At 53.3% G+C, this 22,127-nt stretch overlaps 1 protein-coding gene across 1 annotated transcript in view; it reads left to right on the top strand.

Moving 5' to 3' along the window:
- Window positions 1-22,127, top strand: part of LOC146868165 (aflatoxin B1 aldehyde reductase member 2-like) — a 270,736-nt gene that overhangs the window by 200,575 nt on the left and 48,034 nt on the right. The window contains exon 5 of the mRNA XM_085609064.1: window positions 1,607-1,706. Coding sequence (XP_085465190.1) covers window positions 1,607-1,706 — 100 coding nt within the window. The remainder of the gene's footprint in view (window positions 1-1,606; window positions 1,707-22,127) is intronic.

Raw genomic sequence — 22,127 nt, 5'->3', positions numbered from 1 at the left:
CCTTATTTAATTTTTTTATAACATTTAATGGATTTTATCAAATGCACAACTACATCATTCACCTTGCGGGCCCATGCAGGGAGTCGGGGGATAACATTATTAATGTGGGTAATCGAGTGGATGCGATAAGTGTCTATGGGAAAGAGCATAATTTACAGTGAGAGGAAGGAACGAGTGAAAGGAGGTCCTGGCGGCCAAGGGAGTTGGATGGTGAGTTTAACTTAAAACGAAATTCATCTGATCAGACTGCAAATCCATCCATACAAAAAAAAGTGAAAACAGGCTTCTGTTTTCTGTGTTGTAATATAAACACATTTTGCTTATATTCCTGACATTATTTTTCAATTGTCAGCTCATTTAAAATTGGTGGTTCCCAAAAATGTCGATTGCCAGCTGGACTAGACGTTTGTCTCCAGGACGTTAGTATGGAGACCTGCCTCCCATAATAAAAGACCTTTTCTTTTCTGCTCTGGTGCTAGCAGGCAACGGAAATGGTTCTTCCCTCCGCTGCTTCAAAAAGATGTGGCAGAAGAAGGCAAAGAAAAAGTCCGCCAAGCAGCTTGTGTTGTAGCCGCAGCAAGAACAAGCAGAATAAGCACCAGGCATCCTTATTCATCAGTGGTACCAAAAATGTTGGGTGCACCTGCAGCAGATGGAGAGGATCCTCATTGGTGGCTCCTTCCCACATGATTTAGTAACGCTCAACATTCCAGTCTCTGACTCCTTAAGTGTTCTCTCCCGTGCCCGGACCATCTGCCACCAATGTTCACCCTCCCAACAAGGGAATTCGCTCTTTAAAAAGTAACCTGGAGGAGGATGGCTAGAAGTATGAGGTTGCACTGGATGCAATGGATTGTATGTGGGTATTTGAGGCTTGACCAACTGAGACTTGAAGTGGGCATGTGATTGTACGTGGGAACCAAGGCTGTGTTGAGGCGTGTGAGGCTTTACCTGGGTGTGTTGTAAGTGTACCTGGACATTTGAGGCATTTTAAGTATACCTGGCCATACCGGGCTGTGCCTGGGTATATGAGGCCATACCAGGCATATTATGTTGTACTTTGGATCTAACCCTGCATCTTGCACATCATGTGTCCACCTCGATATATGAAGCCGCACTTAGCAGATGACAGCTGTGCCCGCTGGCCTATCATTGCTAGGCCCCTGCCATATTACGGCTGCACTGCTGGCAAAACATGGCATCATGCTAGTTAATGTAAGGTCGGTAAGTAAAGCATTGTATCTGCATTTGTAACTCTTTAATTTATTTTATTACTCTTTCACATATTGTAGTTATTTTAACCCCAGCGAAGTCCCTTCCTGCGATGCCTTTAGGGCTGTTGGTCATTTAGGTTCCCTCCCTATGATGCCATTTTGGAGATATAAGGGCATGTGATGATGCCATTGCAGGGGGTATCTCAGGGCATTTGATGTCACTTCTGATACTCCTGGGATTCAAGGGAATAACGTCACTAATTAAAGAAAAATTATTCTGTTCACATTTCTGCTGTTCCGTTCATGAATGGTTTATTTGGTTCACAGCAGTTTGCTGTTCTCCCCTGATGTTCTTTTCATACCTCTATCTGATTTCTTTGTATGGTCTCTAGGTGGTTTACTGACTGGAAGGTACAGATATCAGGATCAAGAGAAGAGTCAGCCAATGAGCAGGTTCTTTGGCCACTCGTGGGCAGAAGCGTACCGCAATAGGTGAGATGCCTGTTCACTCATCTGCAATGTGAACTAATTCTTATAGAGCCCGGGGAACGATTGGCTTTGTGAAGGAGACTGGGATACTGCACTTCCATGGCTAGAAATGCAGAATGTGTCCCTCTTGTTTGTCTACTGCTTAATCTTGTGTTTCCTCAGTTACTTTTTGATTACTCACTTACATTTTGCAGTTACTTGTCATGCATATGGCCACATTAGCAGAGCTCTGTGCTCATTGGAGTATGTTTTTCTGCACAGACCAAATGCCTATGGAAGTGGTTCGCAGTAGCCCATGCTAATCGAGGAGTTAGCCATGCCTTGCACAGATGGGCAGACTGCAGTGCCATGTGTACATGAAGGGTGGGATTTGCAGGGCGCACAGGATGGTTTTCACTGGGTATGCAGGTTGGTCCTTATGTGCATAGTGGATGGGTTAATCAGTGCCCTCGAACTCAGAAGGATGGAAATCGGAGGGTATGTGCCCAGAAGATAATCCTTGTAAGGCTACATGCACAAGGGGTATAGTATTGACAGTCTTATGGAACACAAGCTGAGATTTGTAGGACTCTACATTTAGGAGCCGGTTTGCACGTCCCCTGCACAGGATGTGAAATTCTCTCATGGCCTTTATACATGGGATTATATGAAAGGTCGGTTTGGAACATGATTTGCAGGAACATTCACTTGGTTTTGCTGCCCTGCACATGTTATGTTTCTCGTTGGCCCTGTGTGTTTCCCCCCAGTGAGGTTGAAACGCATGCGACCCTACTTGAGGTACTCCTCTGTATCTGATATAAGGCATCAGAGTTGGGCCGTGATGTGTCGGAATCTGTTGAGAGAGACCGTTCACCCAGTGTTTGCACACCTTCCATCTCACCCTTCTCTGGAGCGGGACCTCAGTGTCAATAGAAGACCTATAGGAAAAATACAGGAGGTAAAAAAAGAGATAAAAACACTGGATCTGAAATTTTTGGCTGTAGGAATGTTAGTTTCATAGGACTATGTCTTGAAGCAGGTGGAATCTGCTCTCTGGTTTAGGGGGACTTGCACCGATCGAAGCAATCGCATACAACCAAAAAATACAGTCTACTTTAAAGTGACACGGGCTAATCGCTTACTGCTTTCTTCAGCATCATGCTATGAGGAAGCCAGGGAAACACCAAGATACAAATCCCCCACATCCTGTGAAAACCATAGGTAACGTGAGCAGCTAACTGTCGGGTAAAGGGAGGAGGCCATGGAGTGAAGCACATGAAAAACTGGTGAAATGGAAGGATGTTGCGCTCCGGGGAACTGGGGAGGGGGAAAAGAACCAAAGCTGAGTGGGAACTGGTAAAAGGAGCAAGAAGAAAATAGAACACAAGTTCCAAGAGTTTCCAAGTTTGTGAACTTGGACAGTACTGTTGTGACCCAGAGGTGAGCTGTGCAAACCGTAATTGAAAGTAATCTGCAATTGTCTGTTGTGAGGTTCCTGTGTTCCTTTATTGAGAGACTAGCACTGTTTTCTACACTGACAATATCCACTTCTGTCTGTCAGTTTTGGTAAGTATTAGTATTGGACTTAGCTGAGGGCGGTTACTTGGACCAGGAGCAAGGCTTGTATTGGGAACGGGCTGGAACTGTGAACATGACTGACCCCGCTTCCTGCATTTGGCAACATGCATCTTGGCTTCTGACTTTCTTGATAACCTTCGGGTGTATCAAGGAGCACTTGTTATTGGGCTTCCAGTCATTCTTGGAACCTAAGCACCAAAGGTAAGCATTGTACATTGTATGGATCTGGGATCAACATCTGCTTCCTGCAGGCACAGCATGGTTTAAAGCATGTAGTCCTTGGAGGGGATATTGTCCCTAGCACAATGTACTAACCGTTTTTTTGAAGTCGATGAACACTGCCACAAAGTTGGGGCGTGGAGAAGACCTGACATCAGCATGCAGTGGTGGAGCCAGTGTATGGCTCAGTGCCATCATATCCATGGCTGGGGTGAAGCCACCTTGAAGGCCGGGTGTCCAAGCTGTTGGCATGCTGGAGCTACTGCAGAAACAATTTATGGATCTAGTTCCACGCCTGGGGGAGTTCAAAATGTTAGGAATCTGCAGTTAGAGTATTCACCGGAAAAAGAAATAATGGACAGAAGTAATTGGTTCTTTTAAGACTCATCTCAGATAAGTCACAGAACCTGCATGGACAACCAATCTCCTATAAATGTCATTTTAAAACCAAAAATAATTTGTAGTCTGATCCCCAATCAACTCTTCACAACCACCAAATTAGTTGGCAGATTATAGAGTACACTAATATCTTCTAGAAAAATATAGCAGCAGGATATCGAATACCACAATCTCAAAGTACAGCAATGCTATTCTTAACTCTACTACGTACCTGGAAGTGTAAGCGGGCCATTATTCACTGCACTGCATAAACAGTAGAAGGTACAGAAAAACCCTAAACTCTCCAGAATAAACAGTTCATATTCTGTAGCACAAGAGAGCAAAATAATAGATGGCATAGGACACGCTGTTTTCTACGCATGCATAGGTGTGCTTCCCATGAAATGGTCCTCGTAGTGTACTGGGCAGAAGGTACATAGACCAGAGCATCTGATGCACTCCAGAACGCATGGCTCCAAATACATTCTCTACAGCGCAATGCCGCCCAGACCATAAATTAAATTTAGTTAATTGGTAGGGATCTATACGAGTTCCTACTCTGGTTCCAAAAATAAACTTTGCTTATTCTAGTGGTATTTTCACAAAAGATAAGGTTCTCCGTGTCGAGATTTCTAAGTTCATCCCAACTTTTGCCCGATTTGATATTTAGCTTTGTTTTTTCAAAAGATTTTTTCAAAAAGATTTTTGTATCATACTTTCAAATGTACATATGGAAGACGTACATACTTCACTATGACGTACTTCACCGTAACAAAATACAAATGATTAGTGTATGTTTGACAATTAAAAACATTTTGTGAGAATGTATGACAATATCACTTATACATAAACAATCCATATACAAAGAGACATGTTTTTTCACATTTCACATATACGACATATATTTCCAAGTACTTTTTTCCTCCAACTGATGACAAGTTAAACCAGATATCTTGTTATTTCATTCTATTTTTTTTTATCATCTGTTTTTATTAGTTTTTCCAAACACCAGTACAGAAATTCGGTACATTAACATACGAGTTCCCTGATTGTAACAGCATTGCGTAGCGCACATAATAGGAACATAGTTGGGTCGCAGCATGGAAACTCCACCCAGCTGCGTGGAACCCCTAATAAGGCACAAATCTCAGACATTAATATGTGCAGCCCTGCATTCCCCCACATGGGCACATCAGGATACCCCGTTGAGTCCCTCAGCCGAATCCACAGCCACTATCCAAAAACAATAATGAAACAAACTTAGAAAACCTCAACCACCTCAAAAGTAGACCAGCTCCATTGCTCCTATCACTGTCCCTGCCCCCCGTGCGGCCCCCCCTCCTCCGATGATATGTAGTGAGGGAACTGCGGCACATAATCGTGTGTTCAGGTGCGTATTCCCACATCGCTCAATGTAGGTGTAAGTTGTGTGTGGAACCCTACGAGGTCACTCCGACGGATCTCCTGTTGCCCGTCGTGGCGTCGACCCCCCCCCCCCACCTGCTCATCCCTCCCATCCCCCTCCTCAGCATGCCTGAGCGCCTGAAGTAGCTCTTCCCACTGCGCGGCTATGGGCGTCTTCCTCAACCCTAGTGTCTCCTCCCGTCCAATGGCAGTTCCCTCCGCTCCGGCCCATGCAGCAAGCGAGTGCCTCCACGCCCGCGGATGGGGCGGGTCCTGCGCCTTCCACCTCCTGGTTATGAGGCGCTTTGCGACCGCAAGCCCTAAATCCAGAAACCTAGACGTCACCTTAGTTGTGTGTGTCCTGCGAAAATGATGCAGAAGGTAGACCACCCATTCAAATGATATATCCCGTCCTGTTATAATATGCAGGGAGTCGTGAATTGTACGCCAGTAGGTGTGCAATTTGCAGCAGCCCCACAGCATGTGTATGAGATCGGCCCCTGGTTCAGCACATCTAGGACACCTAGCGTCCGTGTGACGGTAGTAACTGTTAAGGACCGCGGGAGTGAGATATGCCCTATGTATAACGAATAATTGTATCTGGAGGAGGCGCATGTTTCTGGGGATGCGCACCGGGCCTTTCAGTATGTGTTCCCACTCTTTATCTGTCAACTGCCTCCCCAGGTCCGCGTCCCATTTGTGCCTAAGCGGCTCTAGAGTAATCGCCGTGTGCGTCCTCAATGATGCCGCAAACCACCGAATCAGATGGTGGCCCCTTCCCATGACGTGCAAGTACTGTATAGTAAGGTGCTGGCTGGGCTCCACGGCCATGTCACCCCACTGAGCAACCAAAGTCCTAACTAAGGAGTGATAAGTCAGGAATTGTCTGGGCGGTAGTCCCACCTCCTCCACCAGCAAGTCGCACGAAAGGAGCGCTCTGTCACTGTACAGATCTCCTAGAGTCCGAATATCTGCCTCTCGCCACTGTGTGAGTGCAAGGGAGGTAAGCGGTCCCACTCCACTGGGGGTGCCCTCCAAAGGCAGCGCTGGCGCACAAGGGAGCACGTGCCGAGTAAGGAATAGGCTCCTGCGGAAACATCGATACGCCACCGCAAGGAGGAGTGGGGCTGGGGGTTACACTTCTGGAGGCCGGGTGGAAGAGCACCAACAACTGCTCAAGTGTGTACGGTGGGCCCATGGACGCAGTGTCCTCGCGACCTCTATCCGCAAACCAGCACGCTATCCACTGCAGCTGGGTCGCTAGGTAATAATGCTCAAAACAGGGTACAGCCAAACCTCCCTGGCCGTAGGGAGGTATAGTTTCTTAAGGGACATCCTGTGTCGGCTATTCCCCCAGATGAAGACCCGAAGGAGTTGCGACAACTTAGCGAAGAAGGCTGCTGGGATGTAAAGAGGTAGGTTAGCGAAGTAGTATAGAAGCCGCGGGAGGATCACCATTTTGGACAGCGCCACTCTGCCCGTGACCGTAAGCGGAAGCGTGTTCCAGAAGCGTACCTGAGATTTATTGGCCGTGAAGGCCCTGCCCAGATTGCCATCCAGTAGGTCCGCCGGTTGACGGTAAATGGCCAGGATTGGAAGGTGTCACCCCTCCACTGTACTCTGGTGCCATTTAAGACATATCCAGGGTCCTGTCTCCCCTCGCCAAACGCGTAGAGGCAAAATTTGCTGGCGTTCACCCGGAGTCCCGAGAGGGCAGCAAAATCATGCAGGGTGTGGGCCAGCTGAGGTGGAATGTCCTCGACGTCCCGTACATACACCAACAGGTCGTCTGCATAGAGTGACACATGATGTACAGCGTCCCCTAGTGGTATGCCAGCCCCCGTCCGCTCTCGTATAGCCGCTGCCAGGGGCTCCATCGCCAGAGCGAACAGGAGCGGCGACAGTGGGCATCCCTGTCGGGTTCCCCTGCAGATCGGTATGGCGTCGGAGATTTACGGTCCCAGTCGCACCCGCACCGTAGGATCTTTATAGAGGAGACCCACCATTTGTAGGAACCCCAAGCCAAGGTCGAATCTCAGCAGAAGTGCCGAGAGATACCGCCATTCCAGGCAATCAAATGCCTTTTCCAGATCTAGTATTAGACAGCCTGCCCTGGGCCACTCCCGTGTACTGTCTGCCGCCACCCTAAAAAATCTCCTCAGGTTCAAGGACGTACTGCACTTTGGCACAAACCCATTCTGGTCCGTATGGACCAAGTGTGTAACCACCGGCGCCAAACGCTCCGCCAGCACCTTAGCTAGGATCTTGCAGTCAGTGTTGAGGAGCGCCAGCGGGCGGTAAGAGCCTAGGTCCGTAGGGTCCCGATCCGGCTTGGGTAGAGACACCAAATAGGCCTCACTCATCGAGGGAGGTAGTGCGCCCGCCTCAACCGCCGCCCTATATACCCTGAGGAGGTGCGGCACTAGATGTTCACGATAGGCTTTATAGAACTCCGTAGGCAGCCCGTCGGGGCCCGGAGTTTTTCCAGATGCCATAGAGGAAATGGTGTCCCCTATCTCCTCCAGTGTAAGAGGACAGTTGAGGGCCGCCACCTGTTCTGCAGTGACCGTAGGCAGTTGAGCCTGTCCAATAAACCGCTCGAGATCATCCCCCGAGCAGTGACCTCGCGCACGATACAGTTGTGCATAGTGGTCTGTCATGACCCTATGAATTTCCCGGTGGGTGCACCTGAGCTCTCCCTCCGGCGTGCGTTTCGCCATGACCGGGGCTCGGGTGGTCTCCTGTTTCAAGAGCCAGGCTAGCAGCCGACCTGCCCTGTCAGCCGATGCGTGCGTGCGGGCCGTGTGTGCCGCATAATTCAGACACCTCAAGCGCTCCAGGAGCTCAGCATGATTGGCGCGCAGATCTGCCAACTGTTGTGCCCGTTCACCGCCCCCCTCCCCACTCGTGTTGCAGCAGCCGGGATTCCAGACGGGTAAGCGACCCCCGCTAGCTGTCTCCGCATATTCCATGTGGTCCCTAAACAATGACGGCGAATCACTACTTTAAGCGCATCCCATTCCACCCACACGTCACTCACTGTGCCCTCATTGAGTTCATAATAGGAGAGGAGCGCGTTTTCCACTGAAGAGCGGAAGTCCGGATCCTCCAGCGCCATAGGCTGGAGTCGCCACGTGGGTATGCGAGGACGACCCGCTTCCCAGCTAAGTCGGAGCCTCAGGGGGTTATGATCAGAGTGTGTGCGCCCCAAGTATTCTGCGTTCGCCACCAGTGGCAGCAGCGCCGGGGATCCCACTATCCTATCCAACAGCACGTGTAGGTCATGTGTAGGGGAGTAATATGAATAAATTCGATCTGTAGGGCACAGGGTACGCCAGATATCCAGCACCCCTCATTGCGAAAACCAGGCGACCAACGCGCGGGCCGTGGAGGCAGCGGACGTCGCACGGAGCGGAGGGAACGACCTGTCCAGATGCACATCCAAGACAGAGTTAAAGTCCCCTCCAATCAGCCTGGGGAGTCCGGCGTACGGCGTTAATGCCAGTGACAGACGTGCGAGAAAGGGTATTTGGTCAACGTTCGGGGCATAGATCGAAGCCAGTAGTACAGATTGGCCATTCAGCGTTCCCCGTACCAATGTGTACCTACCCTCAGTGTCCACAGACACGTCTTCGCTAACAAACGGGACGCCCGCTCTGACCCACACAAGGGTGCCCCTGGCATGTGCCGAGTACACCGTGCCATACACTTGGCCTCTCCAGCGCCGTCGCAACTTCTCTAACTCGGACTGTGTCATGTGCGTCTCCTGTAATAGTGCGATGCCGGCTGAGTGGCGAAAACGGAGTACCTCCGCGTGGGAGTGTGCATACCCCGTATGTTCCACGTAATAATGTTAACACGTGTCATGGAGCAGCTGTGTTATGTCGGGGGGGACCGGGCTCGGGGTAGGTGGCAGCCGGTTTGCGCTGCAGGGAAGGAAGGGAGCTGTGATCTGAGGTAACAATATCAGCATAACAATAACAAATATTTAACGGCTGGGGCGAATCGCACGAGTGTGTCCGTCCAAACTTACGTAACCCTACGCGGGTGAAAACTAGGTCAGGGTGTGACCTGGGGGAAGCGGCGTGTGGATGAAAGCTCTCCGTCGCTGTCCCCATGTGCCATCCAAGTGTGGTGTGCCGCTAAGGAGTGTTACCCAGTGGTGAGCGGTGCGACTAGTGAGGCGCAGGCAAAGTCCCCGGGAACCACCCCCATCTACCGTTCCCCCTTGGGAAGACCCAACATGAACAAGCAGCTGTGACCACAACAGTTCCCCCTCCCAGATCGGTAGGACCACTAGGCTAGTTCCAGGACCCAGGCTCTTCCTCTGCCCCACCCATGGACATCAGCCAACTTCGAGATACTTGCACAAACGATAGTCCTCAGTCCATCTCTCAGTCCAGGATACCATCCGCAGTCTGTGGGGTAACCACCGGCCCACCGAAAGCTTCAGAGAGGGATGTCGTCGGAGACGTTGACCCACTCACAAGCACCTCGGGCCGCACCTCCTGATCCGATGAGTCCACCTGACTCGGACTGGCCAGTGTCGTGACCGCCTGCAGCACATTCCGACGCTCCTGTCGCATTTTCTCCGGCGTTGGGGCCGCTGACCGCGCCGGCATCTCGCGTATTGTTCTACGTCGTTTACGACGCCTGTCTCCCCTACTAGGGCGGGCTCCGTCGCCCGGATCAGCCGGTCTCTGCCCAGTCCATAGTCCCTTTTCCTCTAGCCAGTTCCAGACCTCCGCTGGGGAGTCAAAATAATGAGTCTTCCCTTTATCCACCACACGCAACTTAGCAGGGAACAGCAGTGAGTACGGCAGCGCCAGCTCGCGAAGTTGGCGTTTCACCGCCATGTAATTATTTCTGCGGCGCTCCCGGTGGCGGCTTTTGGGCAGGCACACGATGAGCTCTTTCCACCGCAAAGTGGGTCGGCAGCTTCCCAGGCGGCAGGGCTGCACGCAGCCAGTCCTCCACGTATTGCTCCGGGTTTCGCCCTTCTTCTCCCTCCGGCAGGCCCACGGCGCGGACATTATTGCGGCGGGAGCGCCCTTCTGCATCTTCCGCCCTGTCTTCTAGGGCGTGGATACGATCCAACATGTCTTGTAGAGCAGCAGCGTGACTGCGAGTGACCGGCTGCAGCCCCGTCAGTGTTTGCCCCTGGGTAGCAACCGTGTCCGCCAGGCTGCGGTGGTCTGCATGAAGGAGCGTGAAGTCTGAGGTGACCTTATCAATGCGATTCTCCAGTGACGTCCTAGTGTGCTCCAAGGTTGTCCCTATTCTCTCCACTGCAGCCAGCACAGAGTCCATCTTTGCCGCCAGCGCCGCAGACTATGTCGGTCCCTCCTCAATCCCCTCTTGATTGCGGGCGCGATCAGAAGTCGGTGCCTGCTGCGGGCCCTGCTGCAGCCTGGCGCGCATGCGGCCCATCACTAGTTGCTGCGCCGTGGGCATCCGCCACCAATCGCCAGAAGACTAGGTGTACCCGCGACGTCCTCTTACCAACCGCCCCAGGGTAGCCGCTGTCAGACTGTGGTCGGTATGCACCTGGCCAGCGCCCCAAGGGAAGGCCCACCAGGTCCGGCGGCACAGGATTTGCCACACGCGTCCAGCCGCAGGCAGAATTCGCCAGTGGAGTCCGCAACAGGTTCCAGAAGCTGGCCAGCCCCCTTGTGAGGCCCCCGACACCGCTTCCTCGTTCAGGGACCACGATCCAGTCCCCCTGGCCTGCAGTCGCGGTATCTCACCCGGTGTGAGCCAGGCGGGGCAGCGCACCTCAGTACGCAAAAGGCAATCGCAGCCCGGGGCGGCTAGCAGCGGTCAGGCAGGATCTCCCCAGTCAGAGGCACCGGCGCCCCCCCACGGGGCGAATCTCCAGGCTTATCTTCGCCCTCCGCCGACTTCTCTTCACCGCAGGCGCCGGTCCCCCAACTTCCCGCAGCAGCACAGCCAACAGCTCCCGTCGCAGGCCCAGCGCCCACGACGGCGCACCGGGGCAACAGCAGCCGCTCCCCAGCGCCCCCCGCCGACTCTCTCCTTCAGCCTGAAGCGAAGTGGCGACGGGCCCACCTCTTTATGTGTCCCGCGGTGTCGGAGGCCCACGCGCCCCCCTCTCAGCCCCACTGTCCTCACCGCACTGAGCTGCCAGCGCCGGGCACCCGCAGGGGGCTGCCTTCACCCGTTCCTTCTCGCGTGGCAAAGTGGGCCGTCCACCGCCTCTCCCGTCACGATGCAGTCGCCTCCGGAGGTTCCCAGGCTGAGGCGCCGTGCGGTGCGCAGTCTCAGCAGGCAGATCGCAAGATGGCCGCCGCCACCCGGGTCCCACGTCTCCCTGCTGCTCCCAGCGCCAGTCCGATGCGTCCGGTTCCCGGCAGTCCGCAAGTGCGTGAATTTCTGCAGCCCCCAGCGGGCGTATATCGCCAATCACCTCCGCCGGTCACAGCGCCCAAATGTACCGCTCCCAGGGCCCGATCCTCACGTCTCCCGGCACCGGGACGCCCCCTTCATCGGCAGTTTGTCACAGGGCGCTTCCCAGCGCCTCCTGCGCCGCAATGCCAGTGCGCCCGCAGCCTCCTCCACCACCTCCACGCCGCGGCTTCCGTAGCCGGGGAGGGATCGCCCCTACGAGCCGCTCGCCCTCAATCAGCAATTGCCTCCGCTCCGCGGCTATCTCCGGCCGCCAATTCTCCGGGGGAGAGCCTCGCGGCCCTCACGGCCCACCGCCACTCACTGCTCTCCGGCCCGGGCGACTCCGATGCTCCGCAGCCCGTTCTCCGTCGCCGCGGCTCACCGGGACTTCGCCGGCACCCCCGTCGCCCCACAGCACCTTGCTGCCGGTATTCTTGACGAAGGCAGCACCTCAGGATCGCCGACTACAGGATAAGTCGGGAAAAAGGTAGCGGAGCTCTACAAGATCGCGTCCGCCATTGTGGCTCGCTAGCCACGCCCCCCTTGTTATTTCCTTCTATTGTTGGTTATTGGGACCTGATGCCCTTGCGTCCTCACACATTTTTACGAACTGCCGTTATTGTAAGGCCCTATGAAGGTCAGAGCTTTGAATAAATAAATAGTTCTAGCATCCTTAGTTATGCTTTCCTTGTGATGCCTCGTGTGCACCGATAGTTGTTCATGTTGGCTCTTGACCTCTGTGTGTAATACGCAGACTTGTTTCGATCTTCAAGGGTGCCCCTGGGTGGTGGTTTTATGGACGGTCTTCTGCAGGGCAAATAGTGTTCTTGAGGGACACATGTTGTTTCTCGTCGAGAATTTTAGGTTTCTTGGGGTGTGTACTTGTTTCTGCATGGAAGGCAGTCTTCCAGGGTGGGCGTTGTATGCTCGGCGACGTTCTTTCCTGTTCTTTCACTTGGAATAAATCCAGTGTGCCTTCTCGCGCGGTGCCTGTTTCGCCTCTGTTTTTCACTGCTGTGCTGTTTGAATGCAGTGCAAAATATGGCGCTCTAATTTTCTTATACAAACTCCAAATTATAGAACCCAGAACATACTGCTTACCTTACCTTTATTGTGATACTGTTACTCATCTCTCTCTCCTTTGACTGAGGTGGCGCTATCGGACACCGTAGCGGCCATGTCCCTCTTCTAAAATTGACAGCTCAGAGCTGACATCAGCTTACAACAAAATAGTCTCCACCTTTAGACATGGAGCTTGAGTAACGGACTAACATGGAATCCTAATACACCTAGAAGTCCAAACCACAAAACAGCGAGGATGGCAGGCAGTGAGGAATCTACAGATAGATAATCTAACAGTCAGTGCCTTACCGAAGGTAAGTAACTTGTTCTTCTAATCAAGAATTCTAACTGCTGGAGGAGGAGCCTAGCGCGCAACCAAGATGGCCGCGTAGGTGCGAGGCTCCCGAGGACCTCCGTGACCTCCTACATAAATCCTGAAAATATCCTGTCCTAGATGAGGGGACTGTGTTGGTGAGCCCGAGCTGAGGTGTCACCCGTTTTCCGTTTCCAAATTGGACCCCGGACACCGGCGGGAGCACCGATTGAGGTTTGCGGCCTTCTCCACGCCGGCCCCCCGGATTGGAGTTGCGGGGCGATCCGGAGACAAAGTGATCAACAGCGGCGGGCAGGGCTGGGCGACTCGCGTACCCCGCACTTTCACTTTCGCTTTTGCACCCTCCTTGCTGCTCGGGCGAGGTTGGGTTGCGGGGCGGTGTGCGGTGGTGTGGCCTCGTTGGGGTGCCCTGCTGGCCCGCCGGCTGTGATCCGTCCTGCGGACCTGTGGTGGCCCCCCCCCCCGGAGCCCGTGAACTGGTTTGTCGGCCTTTTCCGAGGTGATTGGCACGATTTGGGGACTGAAACCATGTCCACAAAGCAAGATGGCGACCGGGCAAAGGTGAAATCGACCCGCCGTGGCGCGGCCCATCAGTCCAACAGCATGGACCGCTACACCCTCCAGAAGGGATCTCCCGAGGTGCCGCATCGGTCCCCTGAGGGCCCGACTGATGCTCCTACGCTGCCCGCGGATCTGACCCTGAGAGATGTTATGGGCGCTATCGCCGAGATGAAGGCCTCGGTGGACCAGCGCTTTGACACACTGGCGCAAAAGATTGACTCGGTCCACGTGGATGTTGGCCTGGTGAGGGCCGATTTATCCAAGACCAATGACCGGGTCGATTCTTTGGCCCACACCACTTTGGGCCTTACGGCGGACGTGGCGGCCCTCCAAAAGGAGGTGCGCCGGCTCGGCCAGGCGAGCGCCCTGATGGATCGTCGACTGGAGGATTCCGAGGGTCGGGCCCGGAGGAACAATGTCCGCATTGTCGGGGTGCCGGAGGGACGTGAGGAGGCGGCGGCGGACCTGTTTGTGGAGGATCTGATTCTCACCCATCTCCAGCCCCGGGGGCTGAGTAAATTCTTTGCGGTGGAACGTGCCCACAGGGTTCCCGGAGGAAGACCGAAGGCCGGAGCCCCTCCGCGGCCTCTCATTGCCCGGATTTTCAACTTTCGGGACAGAGACGCTATCCTTCAGACTTCTAGGCAACAAGGACCGGTCAGACTTGACAATATGGATGTGAACTTCTATCCTGATTTCACCCCAGCGGTCCAGAAGCAGAGACTAAGCTTTCTCGGAGTCAAACGTCGTCTACGGGACCTGAACCTCAAGTATGCGATGCTTTTTCCAGCTAAGTTGCGGGTGGAGGTGGATGGCCGCACGCACTTTTTTGATCGTCCCGAGGCAGCCGGGGACTGGTTGGACTCCTTGCCCGGGGATCGGGGCCGGGGGGGTGGGGGGGGCGCGGTTGGAGGGGAGGGCTCGCCGGATCAGGACTGAGGGACTAATAGTAGGCCTTGCTCTGGACAACATTGTCGTCATTTTTGACTGTTCGTTAAGTCTCCCTCCTGTGGAGGTGGTACGGGGTCTCTTGGGGGCTCTCCCTCCTCCTCTGGGGGACTAGTTAGTTTAATCATTCATGGGGCGACAGGCACACTGCACTTTGGGGGGGCTATTTGGGCTCATGCAGGGGTGCAGGGAGGGGGGAGTTCTGTTGGGATGGGTGGGTTGGGGTGGGGTGTTGTTTGTTTTTACCGCAAAGCAAACCCTTTATTGTATTTGTGTTTTTAAGGTGCTCTCGGGGGGACGAATGATGGCTTCTGTATGTGATGGGGGGTAGGGACCTGACTTTATTGTCCTGGAACGTTAACGGACTGGGGGATAGGATTAAGCGAGGTGTGGTCCTGCAGTATTTGAAACGACTTTCGCCAGATGTGGTCTTTCTGCAGGAGACACACCTTATTGGTAATTCCTTTTGTGCCATGAATCGGCGTGGCTATCGTTTGGTGGCCCACTCGGGCTTCACGTCGGGCTCACGGGGGGTGGGCATCATGGTGAAGAACTCGCTCCCGTTGGAAATAGACGAGGTGCGCCATGATGAGAGGGGACGCTACACTGTCTTAGTGGGGAGAATGGAGGGTAAAGTAGTTGTCTTGGTATCAGTGTACGTCCCACCGGGGTTACAGTCCACGACTTTTGCAGACCTAGGGCGCCTCCTCCTTGACCTTCCGGGGGGGCTTCTGGTGGTTGGGGGGGACTTCAATGCGGTGGTTTCTGGGACCGTGGATCGTCACCCCCCTAGGGACCTCCCCCGGGCGCAGGCGTGGCTGTCCGGCTTCTTAGATACACTGGGATTGGTGGACTGCTGGCGCTTAAAACATCCCACGCAGCTGCAGTACACTTTCCACTCGGGTGCCCATGGTAGCCTCTCACGGCTTGATTATGTCCTTGTCCCTGCGGCCTATGTTGGGAGGGTAGGAGAGGTGCGCCATTTGGCGCGGGGTATTTCAGATCACTCCCCGCTCCTGTTGCACGTTGATGTCTTCCCGAGGGGGGAGGGCAGAGTAGCTCCAATCAATGCCTGGTACCTGCGCGACCCCACCATTCGCGCTGATTTGATTAAATCCTTGCAGCGGTATTTCGATGAGAATGTGGGGTCCGTCCCTTCGGCTATCTCCCTGTGGGAAGCTTTCAAAACAGTTCTTAGAGGGGAGGCCCTCTCCTTTATTTCCCATGCCCGGAGGCGCGAGCAGGAGGAGGTGACCCGGGTGGAGGCCGAAATCGCTGAATTGGAGGGTGATCTAGAGGGTGGGGTGACGGATGCTGCACTACATGTCCTACAACTTAAGCAGGCGGCCTACAGGGCCCTCGTCACGGAGGCGGCCAGGGGCCTCTATAGAGAGCAACAGGGGCGACTGTATGATGTGGGTGATAAGGCTGGTAAACTGCTTGCATGGTTGGATAAAAAGGAGAGAGCGAGTCGTGTGGTCCCGCTGATTGAGAGGATGGATGGTGTGCGTGTCACCGAGCCAGAAGACATCGTCTCTTGTTTCGCGGATTATTTTCGCGAGGTGTATTCCCCGGTTTCTCCCTGCTCGGAGGATGATTCCCATGCCCTGCTTAGGGATATCGCGCTGCCTTCCCTTTCGGTGGAGGACAGGGTGTCGTTAGATGCCGCTCCTACCGCCGACGAAATTGCCCTCGCCATACGCTCGGTCGCATCCGGCAAGGCCATGGGCCCGAACGGCATCCCTCTCGAGTTGTATAAGCTGCGACCGGATGTACTGGCACCCCACCTCCGTGCGATGTTCCTGGCGGCCCACTCGCTGGGCTCCCTCCCGCCGGACCAACGTCTGGCTACAATCGTGGTGATCCACAAGGAGGGGAGACCTCGAGACCGGGTTACATCCTACCGGCCTATCTCGCTCTTGAATGCGGAGCCTAAAATCCTCGCCAAGGTGCTAGCCAACCGGCTGGTCGGCGTGGTGGGCGACCTGGTCCACCAAGACCAGTCCGGCTTTATTCCCCATCGCAACACGGCCCTTAATCTGCGGCGCTTGCACGGGGTGCTCGCGCGTGTCCCGTTTGTGCGGGAGCCGGCCATATTGGCGTCCTTAGACGCCACCATGGCGTTTGACACGCTCGAGTGGCCATACATCTGGGCCATGCTGGCGAAGTTTGGATTTGGCCCGGGGTTCATCAGCTGGGTCAAATTGTTGTATTCGGGCCCATTGGCGCAGGTGGTGGTGAATGGAAGAGTATCGGTCCCATTCGAGCTGGGACGGGGCACACGACAGGGCTGTCCCTTGTCGCCGCTCCTGTTCGCGCTGGCCTTGGAACCCCTGGCGGAGTGGCTGCGGTGGCACCCTTCCATCCGTGGTCTCCGTTGGACCCCCGAATATGAGGACCGCGTGTCCCTATACGCTGACGATATCCTTTTGTACCTAGCCTCCCCGCGTAAATCATTGATTGTCCTGGTTGATGTTTTGTGCTCATTCGGCCGCAATTCAGGCCTTGTCATCAACTGGGCTAAATCATGTGTGTATGTGCTTTCCGGGGAGGCTCCCGTCCTCCCGCGGGGCTGTCCGATCCAGATTGCCTCACAGGGGTTTCGGTACCTGGGGGTTTACATTACTCTGGACCCGGAGGCCCGCTACGAGCGGAATTTGCTTCCCCCCCTCCAGCGCTTGAAGGAGGACGTCGCGCGCTGGCGGCGCCTGCCGCTTTCGCCGCTCGGCCGGGCGGCATTGTTTAAGATGATGTCGTTGCCACGCTTCCTGTACGCTCTCCAGAATACTATGGATTTAGTCCCGGCGCGCTACTTCCGTGAGGTGGAGAGTCTACAGCGCCGCCTGTTCTGGGACGGGAGGCCGCGTATTGCCCTGGCGAAGTTGACGCTCCCATGGTACGACGGGGGGATTGCCCTCCCGGATATTAAACGGTATTACTGGGCCTCCCAGCTGGCTGCAATTAATCATGGCCTTTACGGGCCCGCCTTAAACCCGGCATTTGAAATGGACAAGATGCTCCTGCCTGGTGGCGATTATAATCGAGCGCTCTACTCTGGCGCGCCCGGCCCCCGCCTGACGGGACCTACGCGTGTCATGGTACGAGTATGGCATGCGGCTAACGCAGCTATGGGGTGGAAGGACCGTTTGACCCGGGCATCACCGTTGTACGCGTCTGAGAGATTGGGCTCCCTGTGGACCTCGAAGGGCTTCGAGAAGTGGGACACGATCGGCATCAGTAAAGTGGGGGACCTCTGGACGAGAGGGGGATTTAAAACATTCGAGACGCTGCAGACAGAGTTTCAGCTGCAGGGCAGTGAATACTTTCGGTACTTGCAGGTCCGTCACGCGCTGGGCTCAGTCTTCCCAGACGTCGCCTCCATCCCGGAGTCTTCCCCCCTGGAGGATAGAGTGCTGGATGGCCACGTTCCGGACAGCACGATCTCCCTTATTTACAAAAAATTGATTAATGACCGCTCGGGCCTGCTGACTGGCCTCCGCGAGGCTTGGGTTGCCGACGGGCTGGAGTTGGACGACGAAGACTGGATTTCCGCGGTGGCCTCTCCGAAGGAGGTGGCCATACCGGCTCGCCTTCGCTTCGTCCAGCTTAAGATACTCCACCGGGTTTACATGACGGGGCCAAGGCTTCTGCGTATGGGCTATGCTGAGGATGGGTTGTGTAAGCGTGGGTGTGGTGCTTTGGCGACTTTTTTGCATATCTTGTGGGAATGCCCGAAGGTGGAGCGATTCTGGCGTGGTGTGCATGAGGTCCTGCGAGTGGTTACGCATGTCGCGCTGCTGCCTGAAGCGAGGAGATGCCTGCTGAATGTGTGGGAACCAACTGACTACTCGGCTCCGCAGACGCGATGGGTGACTCTGGGATGTATGATAGCTAAGCGTGACATTGCTCAACTGTGGGGATCCCAGAGGCCCCCGGCGGTGTCGGCCTGGAAAGAACACATGGATTGGTGCATGTTCCGAGAAAAGGTGGTGTATGTGGCGAGGGGTAAGCCTGGGGCATGGGTGAAGGTATGGGGCCCCTGGAACGCCTACCGCGGGGGTATCTGCGCGCCACCATTGCTGCCTGCGGCCTCACCAGCCCCGTCCCCTTAGTTGACTCCTTTCCTAGCCCCGAGCACGGAATTCCCCCAGTCCTCGATCTGTTCCCCTTCCCCTCTTTAGACTCCTGTGGATGGCTGGGGTCCCCCATTCGGGGAGCACGTGCTGTTACTGTCGATTGCAGGTTGCCTTGCGGGTGTGGTTTTTGTGTTTGTGTAAAATGAAACCGTATTGTGGGGTCAGAGTGATGTGGCCCACGACGCTGATACCTCCTGATTTTGCTCCTCTGCAACGCCAAGTGTTTTTGTATGTATGTCATATGCTCCTGTCATTCTAGCGGCCGGCCGGAAGGTTGTAGGCCCATACCTGTATACTTTTGAGATTGCAATAAACGGTTTCAAAAAAAAAAAAGAATTCTAACTGCAGATTCCTTGCCTTTTCAATAAATATCAAAGTTGTACTTCCCACAAGGTGAAGGGTTGGAGGAGTCATAAGGGTAAGAAAACGTGTTTCCTTTGGATAAGCGACAACTTCAAATATTCACACTCTTCTTATCATCACCAGAACACCACTGCTCTCTATGCATATGCAGAGAACAATACATTTGGATAAGAGACTTTACTGGACTGCACTCCCTTTGTAGTGGAGGCAGCGTTTTAGATGCACACATTGCTATGTTAGCATAAGCGTCTTAGATGTTAGAAACGCCATCTTGCCACTTTTGCTGCTTTTGCACACGACACTGCAGATAGATGTTATTATTTGAAAACTGCTTGCCTGCCTTTTCTTCACATGAGAACTGTCTGTTGTTCACATCCCTAGACGAGCACTGCGACCTTGGTCTGAACATTGTGTGCAGAAACAGTCTGAGCCAACAAACAATGTATGCATTTGAGTTCAGGTTGATCGGCCCACGCTCTAGCCATAACACGCACACAGCTGCAAATATCTGAAAGTCGAGAGCCTTTAATATTGCAGTTTGCATGCATTAGACACACATTCTGGAGAAGAACTTTTCCAGGTGCAGAGCAAAGCTGATCCTGTGATGTGATTCACCTAAGCTGATCTTTATGGTATGGGGTTCCCCATTCAAACCTAGAGACCTTCTATTAGTCTAATAATACTAGATTCCTAGCGAAGGGTTGTATTCCACTATCATTTGTAATATGATTTCTCCCTTAATTTTCTATGGTATTGTAACAATGCTGATGGTTTTAATTTTAATCATTAGCCAAAGTACTGCATCTTAGGACACGTAGTTTATAAAATAAACATTTTAAACTTTACTGTGTCTCTGAATACTCTTGTTGTGGACTGATATGAGAATAATAATGAACAGGTATTTCTGATTCCCACCATTCCTGAGAGTACTCTAAAGTTGCATGTTCTGGGTTGTCTAATCATTGGTAGCTTCTATATGGTATGAAGAGCGAATGAGACACTGATGCTGGTCGGATAGGGGTTCTGGGTACTGAGGTGAGTTTTTGGTACACCGCAATTCACTGAGGTCCTGGTTTCCTGCGCATAGTTCTGTGCATGAGCAGAATCCCTGCAACATGGCGCACCTAACGTTTGGTCTTCTGATTTGAGACGCCTTAGTAGTGCTTATATTAGTCCACGGCGCCCTCACTCTTGTTTCAGGATAGCGGTAGTGATGGTTTTAACCTACCTATTGGTACGATAGGTTCAATCAAGCTTGTCAATTAAAAAGGGTTTTATATTTTTTAACCCTTGTGCTACTGTAACATACATTGTTGTTCTTCTCTGTGTCCATATGGCGGTCGATATTGCAGCGCATAGCCGAACACCTCTGCGGCGTCATTTGACGCAGTTTGGGGTGCCGGACGATGGGATGGTCGTTATTTTTGTGGTGAGTGCCGATGCCTCATACCCCTACGAGTTGTTTTACTCTTGGGTGACTATGCCGGCAGTGAATGCGGATGATAATATGTTTCACTCCTATACTCCCAAGCGGATCCCCGCAAATTATACGCCATATAGGACGCAGGAGATTCCTATTTCAGCCTGGCAGCATCGCATTTGGTTTAATGGCGCCATTCCCCATACGGTTACACCGGTTCGAATGGGCCCTTTGTCAATTCCAGGGGCCACTTGGCCGGTACTGGCCGGATTTACACCTCATCCTTGTTATTTAACGGCTAAGGTGGATGAGTTGCGTGTCCTCCATACAGCCCTGATTACAGTATATAGGGCTTTAGTGCAATACGTTTCACGCAACGTGCAGGTGGGGGCACCTGTTGCGGGACAGCCAGCTGGCCCGGCCGGGATTGTCATTAGTCCCGTCATGGTTAATTCGGTAATGGGCAAGCGCCCCCAAAATAAGGACGATTTACCTTATTGGCTTGCTGAAAAATTTGACCAGCTGGAGGCAGTATTTCCGCACTCTACTCCTGTGGAGAAACACAGGATCCTCACCATTAGTTTGCAGAAAGACTTGGGCCCAGAGGTGTCCGATTGTGACAACTGGGGTAAAGTTTTTGCAGCAGTCTACTCTAAGTGCTTCGGCACCCCATCTATGGCCGTGCTTCCCTCCGTCATCAAACGTGTTCAAGATCAACATGGTCCGGAGGCAGCGGTCGAGTTGGGAATGGGGCTTGTCGGTGTGTTCGACGTAGTTGCCACTCTCATCCTTGGTAACCTCAAGGGAGATGCGGTACACTATCAAGTGGCTAATGGTTTAGCCCTCGTCGACGAACTCGATAAACCCTGAGAGTTACCTAAAATTATTGCGGAGGCTTATAGAACTATTGGCCACAGTAGTTTAGGGATTAAGCCTACTATTGTCATTCCAGACATACAGCAGCAAACTAAGGTGAGTTCGTCTGTCAAAGACGATCGTCCAACTTTTCCTAAACAGAATTGGAGGACAAAGAAACAGGAAAAGCAGCAAAAAAAACAGGGGTCTCGTCCTGCGTCACCAGTACAGGCGACTGGTGAACGCACATATGATTTGCGCGATCGCACTAGTATTAGGTCACCTGATAGATTTCAGGTTACTAAACAACTTTCTCCTCGTTCTTCACAGGAAACATCGGCCTCACAGTCCGGTGGCGGAGAACGTGGCAAAGGTCGGGGTGCCCAACAAGGACGTGAGCAACCCTGTCAGCCTGATGGTAAAGGCAAGCAGGACGAGTTTGCACATCAACGTCCCCCGTTTCAGTAGAAGAAAGTTGTTGCGCTAACAGCGAGGTATGCCACAGATAGTGAGAACGCAGCTTCGGAACCTGACATGGGCACCAACGCTGCTCGACAGCGCGGCGGGGGGTTACAGTAGTGTGGCAAGCACTGCGTCCATATCTGGAGGCGACAGCAACTGATACGTTCATAACTGTAAAAACTGCTGATACTAGAGTGGCTCCCCCTAACAGACTATATGACATAGTCCTCTTAATTGAAGGTGACATACAACGTACAATACAAGGGATTTTTTGGGATAATCTGACCTCTTCCTATGATATTCTCTTAGCGGAGGCG

This window comes from Triturus cristatus, chromosome 1_2 (assembly GCF_964204655.1).
Source record: "Triturus cristatus chromosome 1_2, aTriCri1.1, whole genome shotgun sequence".
Taxonomy (NCBI): Eukaryota; Metazoa; Chordata; class Amphibia; order Caudata; family Salamandridae; genus Triturus; species Triturus cristatus.
This window is presented reverse-complemented; position numbering and strand designations above follow the sequence as displayed.